An 18,694-nucleotide genomic window follows, 5' to 3' on the forward strand; every position below is an offset into this window, starting at 1 on the left:
TGGTTCCCAAATGAGGTTGATGCTGGTTGGTCCTTCTGAGAATCATTGTCCAAGTGAAAGTACAAGTACAAGGAATACTAGTTTGTGAAGCACAAGGTTGGGAAAGGTGGCAGAGTATCTTATGCCTAGTTCTAAGAGGCTGCCATGCCCCAGCGTGTGTGTGGTGCTCATTGTCCAAATGGCAGTCTCATCTACAAAATCTTCCTGTCTCTTTACAGCTTGGAACTGGCTCCAAGCATTACTGCCAAGTGATATGTCAGTGGGCTTTCTGTCTGCTTGTCTTGTCCTGGTCTTGAGAGATCTATATCCCTTTGTTCTAGGTCATGTCAGGGTGTCAAAAGCTGCAGTTTCAATCCTGAGTATAATACAAGTTTGCCATAAAAATACAAGAAAGGACTCCTGAAGCCACAGAATGAAGGCTTTTACAATATCAATTCAACCCTTGTAAATTTAATCCAGGGTTATTTGTTGCACCAAAATCTCTTTACTGTGATGTATTACTTAGTTACTGGGGTTATCACAGCCGTATCCTAAAGTTGCATAGTACATAAAACATTTCAGTTAACAATGCAGGGAGGTTAACTCCCCCAGATAACCTGCAATCACGAGGGCTAGTTCAGATGACATGCCTCTGTCAGTTTCCACGAGCTATTGATGGTTCAATCAGTTTGTTTTGAAGGTAAAGTACAACAAAAGGGCAGTAAACTTATTCAGACTGTCAACAGGGGCTATCTGGAATGGGGCTTGCAGGTAAGTAATTCTGGGTGTTTTAAGGCTATTATCAAACAGCAATGGTTGAAGGAAGAGACAGCTACTAATAACACAGAAGGCAGCCATCATAAACCACTTTATGGCAGAACCCCCCCCCCCACCCCGTCTATAAATCCTGCGACACCCAGAGACAGCTTCAGATTTATAAAACTGCTTGTTAAGCCAGGGCACTGCCTAATGAAAAGAGATCCGTCTAAGTTCTAAGTCTCACATCCCTATCTCTAGAGGGCAACTTCAATTTTCCTGACCTTCCCAAGGTGGCTGGATGAAAGCTTTGGGGATGGGGGATGGAAGTTTGTACATTTGGGTCTGTGATATAGAAGGTGAGGTTATTGAGAGGAGAGCAAGAAGCCTGTGAAGGTATTTAAAGACGGATTTGTCTCTATCCACAACAGATTCTTAAAAAATGAGACCCACACATGGAGCTCTGTGAGCTCTCTTTTCATACAGAATGTTCCTTTTTTAAATGACTCCCCTAAGTAGAGTCCTAAAACTAGTAGAGTGAGAAAAGAAACAAAAGAAGGGGGTATTTTTAAAGCCTTTCTATTTCTTTTTCTTTAAAATCAATTCTTTCTGCCCAAATCCCAATGCTCTGGTGTTTTTCATCTGGACTTCAAAGGGAGATGAGATGGTTTTTGCTCCTGCCCACAAATGCTACCCCAGGGGAGCTGACTTCTCCTCAGTAACACTGTACAGCCACAAGAAAGCCAAGACAGATCACCATTATCTGCTCATGGGGTGAATGGCCATGTTTCTTGCTCTGAAGTGATTCCACTCAAGAAACACATTGGATTTTTTTCCTTCCTTTCATGCTATAGAATGTCTGATGTCTTATGTTTCTTCCCATTCTATCTAGATTCCTTGTTGCTTCCCTGTGTGGCAGGTGGAGAAAATGTATCAAACTACTGAATTCCTACCAAGATCTCCTGAGCACAATCATGGGTAATCTATGAGCGGTTTTCAGTTTTTCACAGAGATTACCAAAATAGGGTAAACATGCCAACAATAACAACAACAACAACAACAACAAAAATCAAGCTTCTTTGCTTTTGGCTGGATTACATCAACCCTACTTAGTAACAGCAGTTACCTCATGCTGATCCAAAGCACTGATAAACACCTCAATGAGCCTGGTTAATTTGTTGAACTCAGTAGTGGCTTAAGTGCAGCTTATTTAAGAGACCAAAGCTTTAAAGTATAGGAAAGAAAATTAAAAAGAGGGAAGGTCTCCATAATGAAAAAGCTTGAGGAAAAATGAAAATGAAGAGAGATCCCAGGCTCTGAAAGTTCCTTGCTGCATGACCTTGGTTCATTCTCTGTCACCTTTCTCAAGTGCCACAAGGGAAATGCATTACATGATATTTCATCCTCTTAAACTAATGTGTTTAAATGCTGCGTACCTCAACATCAATTTACAATAAATGCATCCATATGCTCCTTTCTCATTATTCCAGTTTCCTTATATAGCCACGTCCTTACACCTCCAGGTAAAGGAAGTCTGTGAGAAAAAGTCAACAAAGACCTAAGAGTAATGAACAAACACTGAAAATGGAATAATTCCAGATGCTCAGAGAGATGACAATGATCTCACTCTAATGAGCTGAGGTGAGCTCACCTACAGCATTAATGAATGCCTGACAACTGGCAAAGGCCGGCTGATTTTCCTCACAGTTCACCCGGCAGCATGTTTGAAGTCTTGCTGCAAACAATACACCCACAGGACAGACCAAGGTCCTCAACAGAGGGTAAGCAGCAATTACTCTGTGGGCCTCTGTCACTTTGATCTCTGGGTCGTGACCTTTGCTTTCTTGTGATCTTCAAAGCCCAGATTGTAGATTAGCTGGAGAATGCTAGCTGGGATATGTAAGCCACAAATTTTATAGCTCCTATTGGGTTAGGAAATGGTGACCAGCCCAGGACTGTAACAGAGCTGGAGGGTCCCTCCTCCTTCCTTTTGGCTGAGAGCTTCAGATTCTGGGTAAGCTGACCCTAAAGTTGCTGTCTGAGAAGGAACAAAGAAGGGTATCATGGAGGCTGCGAGTATGGGTCAACCAGCCAATGCCCATGTTCAGTGGAGAAGTAATTACAGAAGCCAGACCTTCCACCTTCTGCACCCCACAATGATCCTGGGCCCATGCTACCAGAGAGATAAAGACTAGGGAAGCTTTCAAGGGAGGGGATGGGATGCAGAACTCTGGAGGTGGGAGCTTTGTGGAATTGTGCCCATCTTGTCCTACGGTCTTATTGATATATTTTTATTTTATAAATAAATTTTAAAAAACATAAAACTGAAAGGGTGTCATGGTTTAAATAATTGAAAATGCCAAGGAATACAGTGGAGCCTATGAGGTATAAGGAGGCAGAAGTGGCCTTTTTTGAGACTAGAGTGGCAGGAGAGAATGGCAAAGGGTCAGTGACAGGATTAGAGTTAACATACCATGAGATCAACTCCCTTATTGGACAAGTGCAGTCTAGCACTTATGTATTGTTGACCTTCACTTACTATTCTGCTGATAGTAGGAAGAAAAGGATTTCAAAGGAAGAGGAGACCATTCTGTGCACCCAAGTTTCCCATGCTAGATTCAGTTTTCGATCAATGTTCCAGTCCACAGGAGGTACTGAGTGGTTTTGGAGGACATGGTCTCAGGCCTCAGCACTCTCTTCCTGCTTAATTCCTGAAAACTGCCAGTTACCACATTCACATCCATTCAATATCCATCCCAAAACAGCAGTGCAGCATGCATATTCAACAATGTATGGGTAGGTTTAAGCTACTATAAAAACATGCCAATGGGTATTTCTCAGTCACAAACTATGATGAATGGCAAAGAGAAACTCCAGACACTGTCACTCCTGCCCCAGCAGGGCCAGGACATAGCTGAACAACTTACATACAGATTTAATGAGCCCATTTTACTACAGGGACATGTGCCAAGAAAATCTAACTTGGTGGACAGGGAATAAGTGAAAAAGGAAAAGGGGTGAATATAAGAAGGAGGGGCACAAAGAAACAGTAGAAAATGAAGCATCTATAAAGCCATTTCCAATCCTGACATAAATCTAGTCACTTCCTATTTCTGGCCCAGTGGTTGGCCACAAAGTGATCTAAAACTGGGATGACCTCTCTGAAATCAACATCTCCCATGTAAATGAAACAACAGATATACTTGTTTTGATGTATGGCTGGGTGACATATTATAAATATTACATCACATAACCACAAAGGATGCCAATCAATAAGATTTTTTTTTTAGACAGCACTAAATGAACCATGGGTTCTTGCTTCTGAATACACTGCTTTAAGGCTCCTACTATTGCTTAAATGATTAATAGAAGACATATTGTCAGAAAATGTACTTAAAGTGAAAAACAGTAAACTATAGAAAAATCATTCATTTTAAAGCAATTTCGTAGTGAAAATGTCACATAAATTTACATAGAGGCCCTACCATTAGACTGAGTAACAACTAAAAGGAAGGCAGACTTCTCATACTCTGTGAATGAAAGGCCAGAAAAAAAAATCATATAGAAAGAAAAAAAAAACTGTAACAAGAAATTTTATTACTTTGCTTTGTTGAAACCTATATGCCATAGAACTCCAGATTCAAAAGTCTTATTGTGAAACTGTTAAGATTTCTCAGCAGCAAATGAAGCAAAACCCAAGAATGAACAAAGCAGAGCTGCTTACAGACCATAAAGAGAATTATGCCATACACACATTTATCTAGTGTGAGCATGCTTGTGAAACTAGAAATACAAAAAATTAAAATAAAAGCTTGCGCTTTCTGACTCTAGGTCTACCATTCTGCACAAAGTGTGTGTGTGTGTGTGTGTGTGTGTGTGTGTGTGTGTGTGTGTGTGTGTGTTTGTGTATGTATATATCCATGCTTCTGTCATAGCTGGGGTTTCACCATTCCTGGGTGACTTTCAGAGAAAAACAAACATAAGGAGAGAAGGAAATATACACCAATACTAAGTGTTGTCCAGTGTGGTAGGCTGGCTTGAATCTGGTTCATACACATGCCAAAGCAGGCATATTATCCAGGTGAGCCATCCTGCAGGCTTGGGCTCATGTTTAGTGTTCCCTCTATAGTCTCTAGTTGCAGTTTTTATCATAATATGAAAATATCATCACTACTAGGGGAGATTTATTTTTTCTAAGGTAATTTTAGCTAGAATATAGCTTTTTATAGAAAGTTTGTAATGTGCGCAACTAACAAAAACTTTCTAGCACCATTCTGTAGGCTATAGGATTTAGGGGTACTGATCTGGAGTGAAGAGGACAGACAGGCTGAGAAGGTAACCAGGCCAGTTCATGGGGCTTCTCTAAAACCAGGCCCTCCCTCAAGACTCATGACTCTACAATCAGCAGTTGGACTGCGTTCAAAAGATAGAACCATGCTCATACATAGTACCATGCAAAAGGGCCTGGGTTTGAGCATTCTCCCCATCAGCAAGAAGTATGTTCCATCAGCAGTGAAGGTCTACAGGTGTCTGTATTTCTCTATTCTTCTCTATCTCCCTCATCTCTCAATGTATATCTGCCCACAAAATAAAATGTGGGGGGAGGGGGAGCTGGCCACTGGGGTTCATAGTGCCAGCACCTAGCCAAGCCCCAGTAATTATCCTGGTGACAACAAAACCAAACAAAAGAAAAAAAAATATGCTCAGATATTCTGAAGTTCATATGGATCTGACTTCAAGTAGGCAATAGATATCTGAAGTGTCTTAAGGCCCTGCATCCTTTGGTAAGTGCTCAGATCTCCAGAGGGAAAGGTAATTTAAAGTTAACCTTAATAGTTACCAAGTCCTCACTCTACAATCAGCATTAATTAGGCTTCAAAGAGCAAGTTATTAATTAGGCTTCAAAGAGCAAGAAAACCCAGTTCATTCTCTGAATTTTGGCAAAGATGAACTAAAGAGTAGAATATGTCAATCTAATTCATAAAATAGCATGAGATGGTAAAAAAGAACTGTGGAGTGCTTAGGAGGAGAGATCTCCTGAAGCTATAATCAAGAGGCATAATTGTACTGTGTTGCCAGGAGACTGAGTACAAGACCTGGTGTACATATAATATCCTTGAATCATTTCTGTATCCTTGATTTTATGTTTTATAGTTTTAGGCAGACTAAAAGAGATAAAGAGAGAGACAAAGGGAGAGTAGCAAAGCACTATTCCACCATCCATGTAGTCCCACCCATTTTTATCTAGTATTCTCATGTGGTGCCAGAGATTGAAATGTGATTTACTCACTGAGAACTTTCCAGGTCCCTCAAGAGGAATTTCTTTTTAATATTTTATTTACGTAGAATAGATCAGAGAGAAATTATGGAGAGATAGAGAGAAAGAGGGAGATGGACACCTGAAATACTGCTTTACCACTTGTTATGCTTTTCCTCCTAGGTCCCCCAAAGTAGAGACCTGGGGCTTAAACCTGGGTTCTTTTGGACTGCAATATGTATACTCTACTGAGTGTGCCACTACCCAGACCCTCAAAAGGAATTATAAAAACAAATTAGACCAATAGTTCTTACTTGAGTATCAGAATCACTCTTGGACTATTTTGTTGTACTTGCCACCGAATTAATTTCAATATCTTAGATAATGTTGAGTCAAAGCTTTGTTGACTAATATAGACTGTTCATTCCATTTTAAAGTTTCTACTAGCAAAGCCAAACTTACATATGACTATCTTCCACCTTGAGTCTTAGTATTTTTGCAGTCTTTCTAGTAAAAATAACAAATAATAACTGGTCACTCCTTTCAAAACCATATCAGCCCACTACTTGGGCTAAATAAGATAAAATAAGATAGAATCATCCTTTATTCTACGTCTCTCATGCCAGGAAACAAAAACACAGAAATGCACCTACAGTTCCAGTCACCTAAGTTTTTTTTTTCCCTTGTGTTGCCCTTGTTATTTTTGTCATTGTTGTTGGATAGTACAGAGAGAAATCAAGAGAGGAGAGGAAGACTGAGAGGGGGAGAGAAAGATAAACACCTGCAGACCTGCTTCACTGCTTGTGAAGTGACTCCCCCACAGGTAGGGAGTGGGGGCTTGAACTGGGATCCCTACACAGGTCCTTGCACTTCACGCCATGTGCACTTAACCCTGTGCTGTTTAACCTGCTGCCCTACTGCCCAGCCCCCCACATATGACTTTGGCTCCATGATGAACTCATATGGCAGAACCAAGATGGCTACTTGGAGACAAAACCTGGTGTGAGCTCTAGAAAGAAGCAGCTTACAATCTGGGATTCTCTGGAGAGGGTAGGATCTGGACCTTCAGTGGAAAGGGTGAATAAGGAATGGTCAGGGTGACACTAAAAAAACTCTGATAACCCATTCTTGGGCTGGCAAACAGAGGTCAAAAGAACAAAGAAAAGAAAATCTTTGGCTTGACTATTTCTGAATTTACCTTCCTCCCTGCCCCACCCCAGAACCAGCACCCAGGGGCTGGACAGCTGCTGCTAGCAGGCTTCCTATGGAGCTATTTTCTTTACCAAGATTCCTGGCTCAGCAGGGATGTCATTCCAAATCTTTTTCTGTTTTTTTTTTTCCTATTCTTTTTGAAGGGGTCTTGGAGCTCTATTTGAGTGACAGAATAAATGACCAATCAGGGCCTCAGCCCTGCCTGGAAAAGACTAGCTGGAGGTTTTTGTTTTTTTTTGATACTTCTTATAATTGGTTGTCTTTTTTTGGGTTTAGGAAGGGGACCAGGTGGCGTGCAGCCAACCTGGACTGGTCCATGCTACAGACTGACTGTTAGGGCTTTCTACTCTATTTTATTTTTTTTATTACTAAATACACGTGTCCCTTTTCCCTCTTCAGGTTGACCAAAATAAACTGTGTTGCTTTTTCCATTGATAGGTGACTATGCATTGTGAGAGGAACTTGTTCACTCTTCCTCTTCCCTCCACCTTCCTTTTTCTCTTCTCCTAGCTAAAAAAAAAAAAAAAAAAAAAATCCTCCTTTCACCGCTAATTATCTTTTCTTCCTTCCTTTGCTTTCTGAATTCACTGACATTGTTTGTGAACTATTTTGTGGAATAAATCTGACTTGGAGTGGACACGCTCTGTGTGTGTGTGCATGTGTCTCTCTTTTCTACTTTCCTTTCTCATCTTGCTATCCTAGAATTTATAGTGGACAGTAGATTTGCATAATTTTCTATTCCAGTTTTTTTTTTCTTTTCTGTTCTTTTTCTTTTGGTTCTGTTGTTTTTTTTTTCTTGGATTGGAGGTGTTGTTTAGCTAACTAGTATTGCTTGAACTGCATCAATCCTTGACTCAGTTGCTATTGTTGTAATTTATGAGGTTTGTGATTGCATTTGTAAAAATTCTTTAGTATAGTGTGGCTTGTACTCAACAAAATCAACACAGACCTGAAGATACCAAGACACATCACAGTTACAATGAAAAGAAGTAAGGATAAAGAGAGGATCCTAAAGGCTGCAACAGAAAAATAAAAAGTCACATAAAGGGAAAAATCTACAAGACTATCAGCAGACTTCTCAACTCAAACTCTAAAATCTGGAAGAGAATTGCAAGATATATATCAAGCCCTCAATGAAAAAGGGTTTCAACCAAGGATAATATATCCTGCTAAACTTTCATTCAGACTAGATGGAGGGATCAAAACCTTCTCAGACAGGCAACAGTTAAAGGAGGCAACAATCACCAAGCCTGCACTGAAAGAGGTTCTAAAAGACCTCTTATAAACAAGAACATCACCATACTACTTGCCATATATCAGAGGAAATTAAAAAAAAAATGTTGCAGGGATTCTGGAAGATGTTGGACTGAGAAGCTGCTAGTGGCTTGAGCTCCGACAACATCTACTGGAAACAGTAGGATTTTCTGCCTTTAGCAGGACAGTCAATAAGGAATCCTTGTGGTGACACCAAGGAGGTGACTATAACTCAATTTGGGGTAGAAAATAGAGTAAAAAGAAAGGGAAAAAATTTAATTATTATTTCCGAATCACACCCCTGACCCCTGACCTCCCCCCCCATAACCAGTCCCTGGGGTCCAGAGATCTGCTCTTAGCAGGCTCCCCTGCTGAGCTTCTTTCTTTACCAAGATTCCTGTCCCACCAGGGGGTGTCATTCCAACTCCAAATCTATTCCATTCTGAAACCCTTAACCTTTCTTCTTTCTAAGTGGCCAATTCCAGCTACAAATATTCCACCAAGCAGAGCCTTACTCAGACAGGGAAAGACCTCCAGAGGGTTTTGTTTGTTTGTTTGCTTGCTTTATTTTCTCAACAATCAGCTGCCTCGGCTCAGGGGGCCTGAGACAATCTGGAGTCATCCAAGCTGAAGACAGGACACGTTTTTTACTCTGTTCTATTTTATTAGCAATACTAGATAAATGTGTATCCCTTTTCCCCTCTCCTGCAGGTTGACCAGAATTAATTCTTAGTGTATTTTCCATTGCTAGGGGACTGGATGTGTTATCCACTGCTAAAGTATCTTGTTTCACTCTTCCTACCTCCCCTACCCACTCTCCCCCCCCCGCCTAGCTAATTAAATAATAATCATAATAAATAAATAAATAACTCTTTCCTTTCACTGCTCTTTTATTACTGTTCTTTTTCTTATCTTTTTTCTTTTCTCTCTCTCTTTTTTTCTTCTTTTTCTCATTCTTGTCATCCTTTCTTCCTTCCTCCTTCGGCTTTTTGAATTCATTGGTACACGTTTGGGAATTATTTTGGGGAAGAAATCTGACTCAGAGTGGACTCTCTCTGCATTTATCTCTGCTCTACTTCCCTTTCCCCTCTAGCTACCCCTAGAATATACAGTGGATAGTAGATTTGCATAACTGTCTATTCTTGCTATTCTTGTCTATTCCTGAGGTGGGGTTTTTTTTTCCAGTTTTTGTTTTGTTTTGTTTTGTTTTACTTTCTTAACAATCAGCGGCTTCTGCTCAAGAGGTTTGAGACAATCTGGGACAGGTTTTTTACCCTGCTCTATTTTATTATTAATATTATATAAAAGTGTATCTATTTCCCCCCCTCCTTTAGGTTGATCAGAATTAACTCTCAGGGTATCTTCCATTTCTAGGGGATTAGGCGTCTTATCCATTGTGAGAGGAACTTGTTTCACTACTCCTACCTCCACTACCCACTCTGCCCTTCTCCCTCCTCCTAGCTAATTAAAAAAATAAATTAATCAATTAAAAAACTTTCCTTTCACTGCTCTTTTATTACAGATCTTTTTATTTTTTCTTTTCTCTCTCTTGTTTCTCTTTCTTTTTATCTTGTCTTCCTTTCTTCCTTCTTCTTTGGCTTTCTGAATTCATTAATATTCATTTGTGAATTATTTTGGGGAAGAAATCTGACTCAGAGTGGACCCTCTATGTGTGTATCTCTGCTCTACTTCCCTTTCTCCTCTTGCTACCCCTAGAATATACAGTGGATAGTAGATTTGCATAATTGTCTATTCTTGCTATCCCTTCTTTCCTTTCTCTTTCTTCTTCATTTGACCTTGGTTGACTTTAAAACAGTAATCCTGAAAAATGAATGCTATACACTCTAGTTAACACCTCTGAGATTATATAATTCTGTAAGACAATGTTAAATCAATCATACATTTTTTTAAATTTATAATTTCAATATATTTAGGACATGATGGAAAAATTATAAGAAAGTTTAGAAAATGGGATTAAAGGAACAAAAATCTCAATACAGATGTAAATGAATTCTTTCTATAGCCTTAATTATTTGTTTGTGTATGTTTTTAGATACAGAATTCAGTACTCTTCAATATTTCTACAATTTTGGCTTTTTTTTAAATTTAATTTTATTTGTTTATTCCCTTTTGTTGCCCTTGTTGTTTTATTGTTGTAGTTATTATTGATGTTGTTGTTGTTGGATAGGACAGAGAGAAATGGAGAGAGGAGGGGAAGACAGAGAGGGGGAGAGAAAGACAGACACCTGCAGACCTGCTTCACCGCCTGTGAAGGGACCTACCTGCAGGTGGGGAGCCGTGGGCTCGAACCAGGATCCTGACGCCGGTCCTTGAGATTAGCGCCACCTGCGCTTAACCCGCTGCGCTACAGCCCGACTCCCTACAATTTTGGTTTTAAGCAGAATTTATACATTTACATTCCTTTATAAATAAAAAGGATTATTTTCTCTCCAGCCCTTCCAAACTTATTTTACAGTCACCTAACCTGCCTATTATTTCCTCCCTCCACTCCCTTTCACACCCCCCAATCTTTCCTATATGGATTCAATTCAGGTGGGGTGCTAAAGAAAGCTTATTTCATAAGCTGAAGAGAGAGAGCGATTTTAATAATCATGTGTCAGAGATATGCAGAAGATAGGACAAAAAGAGGGATCTAAATAAATTTGCATAAGCTGTGTGTGTTTTCACAGGAAGAAAAAGAAAATAATATGGACAGGTGCCTGGCATGAAGCAGACACAATATTTTCTCACCTATGTACAGGTATCACTATTAGACATTTGAGTTGTGAGATGATTCACTTTTCAATATTACTTGGTAAAGTACCTTTAAAATTAAAACTTGCTTACCTTTGAAAACAACTATAAGACAACAATCAAGAATGAGAACATAAAAATATAAAATGAAGAAAAATATAATAAACAGTACAGTAGGTGAGATCAAGAAGACTTACAGCAGAGTGTTGGGTGGTAGCACACCTGGTAGAGAGTATACATTACCATGTGTGAAGACCAGGGTTCAAGCCCCCAGCTCTCACTTGCTGGAGGAAGCTTCCCAAGAGGTGAAAGAGTGATAGATGTCTCTCCTCTCCTTTGTCTTCTTTGTCCCTATATCTGCCTTTCACCCTCTATTAATGGAAATTAAAAAAAAAAGAATGGCTGCCAGGAACAGTGCAATCATTGTGCAGGAATCAAGCTCCAGCAATAATCCTGGTGGAAAACAACAAAGATAGTTCAGAAGGAAAAGAAAGAGAGAAAAGTGTTTGCACTTGGAATCCATAGAAGCACATGGTTGGTTAACACTAACACAGAACACTATGGGGAAAAGTCACAGCTCCTGTGAGATTCCCTTTCTAGGTAGTACACATGTTCCTTAAACTTCAATGTAATATGTTTTCTCTGAAAAAGTAGCTTTAAGACAGATCGCAGGAGGATCTTACAACACAAAACAAGAGTAGTAAAACATAGCCCATGGGTTAAATCTGGCCTGCTGCCTGTTCTTATAAAGTTTTATTGGAACACAGTCATGCCTATTAATTTACAAATTATTTATGACTATATATGCACTTTAACTGCAGGGTTAATAGTTGTGGCAAAAAACAGAACTTTCAAAACTGAAACATTTATTACCTGGCTCTTAACCAAAAGTTTATCAACTCAACCTACATCACACAACAGCTTTTTTTCATGTTATGTTTCCTAGTTTCTATGAACTAAACAGACACAATGATTACAGATCCTCAAAAGATGAATGTTTAATATGGTGTTGGGGAACCCATCAATACTTATCAATTACTGTAACTATATACTAACTATATATTAAACATCTTATATGTATCCCATCATATAGTGTCATCCCCCAAATAGGTTATTTCCCTTTTCCCACCACATTCATATCTCTGGATACTTACCTGTATCTCTTATAGTCTTCCTCATCCTTTTCCAAGCTGACTAGCTCATTGGGACATGCTACGTTACCCAGTAGGCTGAGGTACTCAAGAGCTGGTGTCACTTTTGCCAGATGATCAAGCAGACACTCCAAATCAGTAATGTGACAAGCATTAAGGATCTTGACCAGGAAGAAAAAAGGCTCAGCAAGTAACACAGAGCATAACTAATAGACAAAATCTAGCAGCTGATGAGTTCAGTAGGTCCCTTTGAGATAATAAAGCTAAGAGTTGAAATCAAATTATCTGTAGGCATCTAGCCTGATAATTTCTTACTTTTATGGTTGGAGACATAGCCCAGCTTTTCTCTGGGCTGGTAAAACTATGTCCAGATCATATGAGAGAAAATAAATAAGCTTAAATTTTACCACATTTTTATTTCCACTATAGTTTTGTTTAATGAAGTATAGATCCACATAGTTAGATACTCACAGTTTGCAAACTTATGAAATTACTTTTTTAAGTAATAAAAGGAATTTATTTTTATTTTATTTTATTTTGCCTCCAGAGTTATTGCTGGGGCTTGGTGCCTGCACCATGAATCCACTGTTCCTGGAGGCTATTTCTTCCCCTTTTTTGTTGCCCTTGTTGTTGCATCATTGTTGTGGTTATTATAATAATTATTATTATTATTGCTGCTGTCATTGATGTTGGATAGGACAGAGAGAAGTCAAGAAAAGAGTGGAGACAGAGAAGGGGAGAGAAAGATAGACACCTGCAGACCTGCAACACTGCTTGTGAAGCAACTCCCCTGCAGGTGGGGAGCCGGGGGCTAGAACCGGGATTCTTATTCTAGTCCTTGCACAATAAAAGGAATGTATTATTTCTTCATATCTCAATAAATGTATATCCTTATTAAGAAGGTGTAATACTCTTAAAACATATGGGAGCTACATGGATGTAGGTAAGAGCTGACATCTCTGTATGATCTGAGAAACTGTGGTAGAGATGAATGTTCAGTGGGCTCAGTGGTGGCGATATAGTATCAACCAGAAGAAAAAGAACATAACTAAGAAGCAAAGACAAAACAGTTGCTAGGTTTAGTCATATCAGGTAGGTCAGAATGTCTGTCTTGAGAATATGTTGTGAATCCAATACCATACGAAAGAGAAAAGACCATTGTGATGAGATTATGCCATGATCTATTTCTTCAGTGGAATCAGCTCTACAGTAAATGCAGACACTAAAAATCCCAAAGCCAAGTAAGAGAAGAGTAATAGACTCAAAGTATCATAGGTCCACATAGCTGAGCCCTGAGTAAAATAATGACTAAATAGGTCATAAAAGTGGCAACGATCATCAGCAGTGTAACAAGAAGAGTTAGTCAAGATTGTTAGACAGGATTAGACTTTTACCAGAAAATAGCAGCATAGCACACAGAACTGGCTTATAAACATAAAATGTAGCACATAAAAGTAGATGACATGGGATACAGCTTCTAGAAGTGCAATCTACTGAAACCTTGGAGAGAAGGCAAAACCAAAGTAAGGAGCTGCCCTTCTCTGTCAGTATGTTATCTAACCATGGAATGTTACATACATCTCACACTTTATTTCAACTAGTCAGAGAAAATGAACTCAAATTCCAAACAATGTTTCTATCTAGTCCCCCAAAATATTTATCAGTGTTGTGATAATCAGTTAAGATCACTGTTTCTTGTCACATTTTCCCTTGAGGTAGATAACACTGGAGGGTGGTGGGAATTTGAAAACCTAAGGGAACTAGTAAAGGAGTTAGGATTCATTGGGTAAACTTGCATGTGTGCTCATGTGTGTGTGTATGTGTGCATATGTATGTGGTGTGTGATCATTTTCATATTTAAGATACTACAACACTACTAGGAGAAATAAATGACTCCTAGTAATATTCTTGCCACCAGCCATGCTGTCATGAACATGAGAAGACTGATATTAAAACGAGAGTAAAATTTTTAGTGAATTTATAAATTTAAAACATTTATGTTTCAGTCTGTATACACATACACACAAGTTGCAATGTACTGAAATTTTGCATTTTAGATTTGAATGAAATATGTGAGGCTATTACAAAATTTAGTGGGTGAGGGAAATAGCATAATGGTTATGCAAATAGACACTCATTCGTGAGGTCCCAGGTTCAGTTCCCCATACCACCAAATTCCAGAGCTGAGTAGTATACTAGTTAAAAATAAAATAAAATAAAGTAAAATAAAATAAAATACAAAACAAACAAAAGAAAAAAATCAAAATTTAATAATTCTAAATTTTAATAGTAATTTATTAATAAAGTCAACAAGTGGCAAAACTGATAGAAATTGTTCTAAACTATTAGTCAAAACATTTTTTTCTTTCATATTTTTACTGCTTGACTTGGTAAGCTACAGACTTGGCAGTAGTATTTTTACACCTCTATACATAAACTCACTGTACCCACACGCAAATTTCAGTGTCATTGCACAAAAACCTCCCAAAGTATTATTTCCACCTATCTTTCTCTATTCCTTCCAATAGCTACTATAGTTTTCACTGAGAATTAATTTTGTTATTTTAAGGTAATTTGCTAAGCTTTAATGACTTATATTCCATATAAGAGTGAAATCATCTGGTAATTATCTTTCACCTTCTTATGTATTTCATTTATAATTATTTCAAATTCTATCCATTTTTATCCCAAATGGCACACTGCATGTTTTTAATACTAGAACAGTATCCTCCTGATTAGTCACATATTGATGGAGATTTAAACTGATTTCAAGTTATGGATATTCTAGTATTATTATCTACTTAACAGTACCTATATGCTTTAGAGTGGCTTGGCAGGATCATAAGTATTTCCTTTATTTTTTTCTTTAACTTTTTAAAAATTTTTATTTATTACTGGATACAGACAGAGAAGAATTGAAAGGTGAGGAGAGATAGAGAGAGAGAGACAGAGAGACATCTGCAGCCCTTCTTCACCACTGGTGAAACTTTCCCCTTGCAGGTAGGGAGCAGGGTCCTGAACCTGGGTCCTTGAGCACTGCAATGTGAGCACTTAATCAGGTGGGCCAACACCTGGCCCCTAAGTATTTCCTTTTTGTGTATATGCAGTGAGCCAGGGTCTCACACATGAGTGATTTCACCACTTATGGGTCACTGTTTCATTCAGGCAGATAGTGGAGATACCACAGCATCCCAGCTTTTCCCAATTTCATGGAAGTTCCTATGTGGTACTGAGTTTCAGGACCTGGGCAATGTGCATGGCAGCTCAGTGGGCAATACATTCCACCTTCAGCTTTTCTTTTCTTTTCTAAAGAATACCCATAACAACTTTTTGTTGTTGTTTTTAACCAGATCACTGCTCAGCTCTGGCTTTTTGTAGTGCAGGGGAATGACCCTGGAACTTTGGAGCCTCAGGCATGAGAGTCTCTTTGCATAACCATTATGCTATCTACCCTGCCCTAACAACATCTTGAGTGGTTTGTCACCTGTCTGTGGATCATTTGTATGTCTTCTTTGGAGAAGTGTATTTTTGTCCATTTCCTTAATTTATTTGATATTTTATTGCTCTTTATACATTTTAGACATTAAGCCCTTATTGAATAATATAATGTACAAATATCTCCTCCAAATTACCAAGTTGCTTTTAGTTGCTATGATGATGGTTTCTATTAATGTGTACAATCTTTTAAATGTCATGTCCCACTTGTTTATTCTTATTTTTTGTTTTCTTTTTTTTATAAATTAAGTTTTTATTTATTTATTTTCCTTTTTGTTGCCCTTGTTGTTTAACATTGTTGTGGTTATTAATGTCGTTGTTGTTGGATAGGACAGAGAGAAGTGGAGAGAGGAGGGGAAGACAGAGAGGAGGAGAGAAAGACACCTGCAGACCTGCTTCACCGCTTGTGAAGTGACTCCCCTGCAGGTGGGGAGCCGGGGGCTCGAACTGGGATCCTTACGCAGGTCCTGGCGATTTGCGCCACGTGCGCTTAACCTGCTGCGCCACCACCCGACTCCCTATTTTTTGTTTTCATACAGACAGATTTGAGAGTCCAAAGGCATCTCTGATGTTGCAATCCCAGAGTGCATCACCTATGTTTTCATCTTGCTTTAGGTCTAATATCCTTGCCTTTGATCCATTTGGGGTTAACTTTTTTGTGTACCATTAAAAAATGATCTAATTTTTACTTTCTTTGGCATGTGAACATTCAATTGTGTCAATACTATTTGTTAAATAGTCTTTTCATTTCTCCAAAATATGGTCTCAAGCTTCATTATCACAGATTGGGTGTTCATACTAAATATGGGGTTATTTCCTATGTATTTATTCCCTTGATCTAAATGCCTTTTTTTACTCCAATATCATACACATTTAATTTATATGGTTTTATAGTATACTTTAAAGTCAGGAAGCATGATGCTCCTGTTTTTCTTCTTTTCTCTCAGGAATTCTTGGTTTTTCAGGGCCATTTATGTTTATACACATATTTTATAATTATTATATTTCTTTGAGTGATGTCCTTAGAATTTTGATAGATATTTCTTTGAATCTAAGCAAGAGGACAGTTTTAACAACATCTATATTTCCAATCCATGAATGTGGGATATCTTTTATTTTATTGAAAATAAAACTTTATTCACTGGCCATGGACAGAAATTTCTTAGATTCAATTCTTGGGGTCAGGGGATATTTCAAGAGCTATAGAACAGATATTCAAGTAAAGCAAAGGGTGATTTGCTGCCCTGGGCAGCTTTAAAAAGTTCTCCTTCTAGTGTGGTGGCATTTTTTTTCTTCTTATATATTTCCTGGAGAGGGGGATGAGGTTCACAGAATAGTTGCTGACACATGGGTCAAATTTCTCATGAAAGGTATATGCAAAAACACTCTCATTCCCAATTTAGGTCTATTTCCATCATTCCGCACTAGGACACCAAAGTCACACCCACTCTTCTCAGCCTCCACCTTGCCCTCCTTTCCCAGAGTTCTTTGTTACTTCAACAATGTCATAATGTTCAGATTGTGAGTATTGCAACTGCAAGATATTTTGTTTCTTGATGCCACTGTAAACACAAATACTATCTTGATTTATTTTCCCTTTGAGTCACTGTTTCCTTAAGAAATCCAATAGATTTACATATATTTATTTTTATCCTGCCACTTTACTGAATTCATTAACTATTGTTATTAATGGCTTTCCATGGTGATTCTCTCAACTTTACTGTTGTTTTCTTTGAATAGTCTCTTTAAATATTTTTATTTTGTGGTTATCATGAAGGTCACATCCCACATACTCTAGCAAAAACTATCTTTTATTATGTTGGTTTGACTCCTCATTTTACTGCTGATTCTGATAATTTCTTCTTACTCTTTTATGTTTTACTTCTTAATATTACAGTTGCTGAGAAAAACATTTATTTCTACATCACATTTGAATAGTAAATTTATATTGTAATTTTTATATTTTATTTTTATTGGCAATTTTTATATTTTATTTTTAAATTAATTAATTTTGTTTAGAGACTGAGAAATTGATAGGGAAGGAAGCAATAAAAAGAGAGAAACCTGAAGCACTCTTTTAATGTTTGTGAAGCTTACACCTGCAGGTGGGGACCAGGGACTTTTACTCCTGTCCTTGCATACTGTGATGTATGCGTTCTACAAAGTCTGGGGCTCCTCAGCCCCCTGATTGAAATATTATTTATCTTTTAGCACTTTGAATACGCTAATCCACAGTTTGTAGCTCATAGAATTGCAGCAGAGTGGCCAGGCAGTGGTGTGCCTGGTTAAGCGCACACATTACAGTGTGCAAGGACCTGGGTTCAAGCCCCTGTGCCCACCTGCAGAGGGAAAGGTTCACGAGTGGTGAAGCAGGGCTGCAGGTGTCTCTCTCCCTCTCTGTCTTCCCTTCCTCTCAACTTCCCAGTCTCTATCCAATAATAAATGAAATTTTAAAGAAAAGCTTTAAAAAAAAAGTGTTTAAAAATAGAATTGCTGGGGGTCGGGCGGTGGCGCAGTGGGTTAAGCACACGTGGTGCAAAGCGCAGGGACGGGAGTAAGGATCCTGGTTCGAGTCCCCAGCTCCCCACCTGCAGTGGAGTCGCTTCACGGGTGGTGAAGCAGGTCTGCAGGTGTCTATCTTTCTCTCCCCCTCTCTCTCTGTCTTCCCCTCCTCTCTCCATTTCTCTCTGTCCTATCCAACAACAAAGCAACGTCAACAATGGCGATAATAACCGCAAGGAGGCTGCAACAACTAGGGCAACAAAAAGGGGGAAAATGGCCTCCAGGAGCGGTGGATTCATGGTGCAGGCACAGAGCCCAGCAATAACCCTGGAGG

The 18,694-nt window shown here is 38.7% G+C and overlaps 1 protein-coding gene across 1 annotated transcript in view; it reads right to left on the reverse strand.

The window, feature by feature from the left end:
* Positions 1-18,694, reverse strand: part of LRMDA (leucine rich melanocyte differentiation associated) — a 1,384,659-nt gene that overhangs the window by 559,515 nt on the left and 806,450 nt on the right. The window contains exon 4 of the mRNA XM_060171730.1: positions 12,367-12,504. Within this exon, the coding sequence (XP_060027713.1) occupies positions 12,367-12,504 (138 nt within the window). The remainder of the gene's footprint in view (positions 1-12,366; positions 12,505-18,694) is intronic.

The sequence above is a fragment of the Erinaceus europaeus genome, chromosome 1, assembly GCF_950295315.1.
Source record: "Erinaceus europaeus chromosome 1, mEriEur2.1, whole genome shotgun sequence".
NCBI classification, from domain to species: domain Eukaryota; kingdom Metazoa; phylum Chordata; class Mammalia; order Eulipotyphla; family Erinaceidae; genus Erinaceus; species Erinaceus europaeus.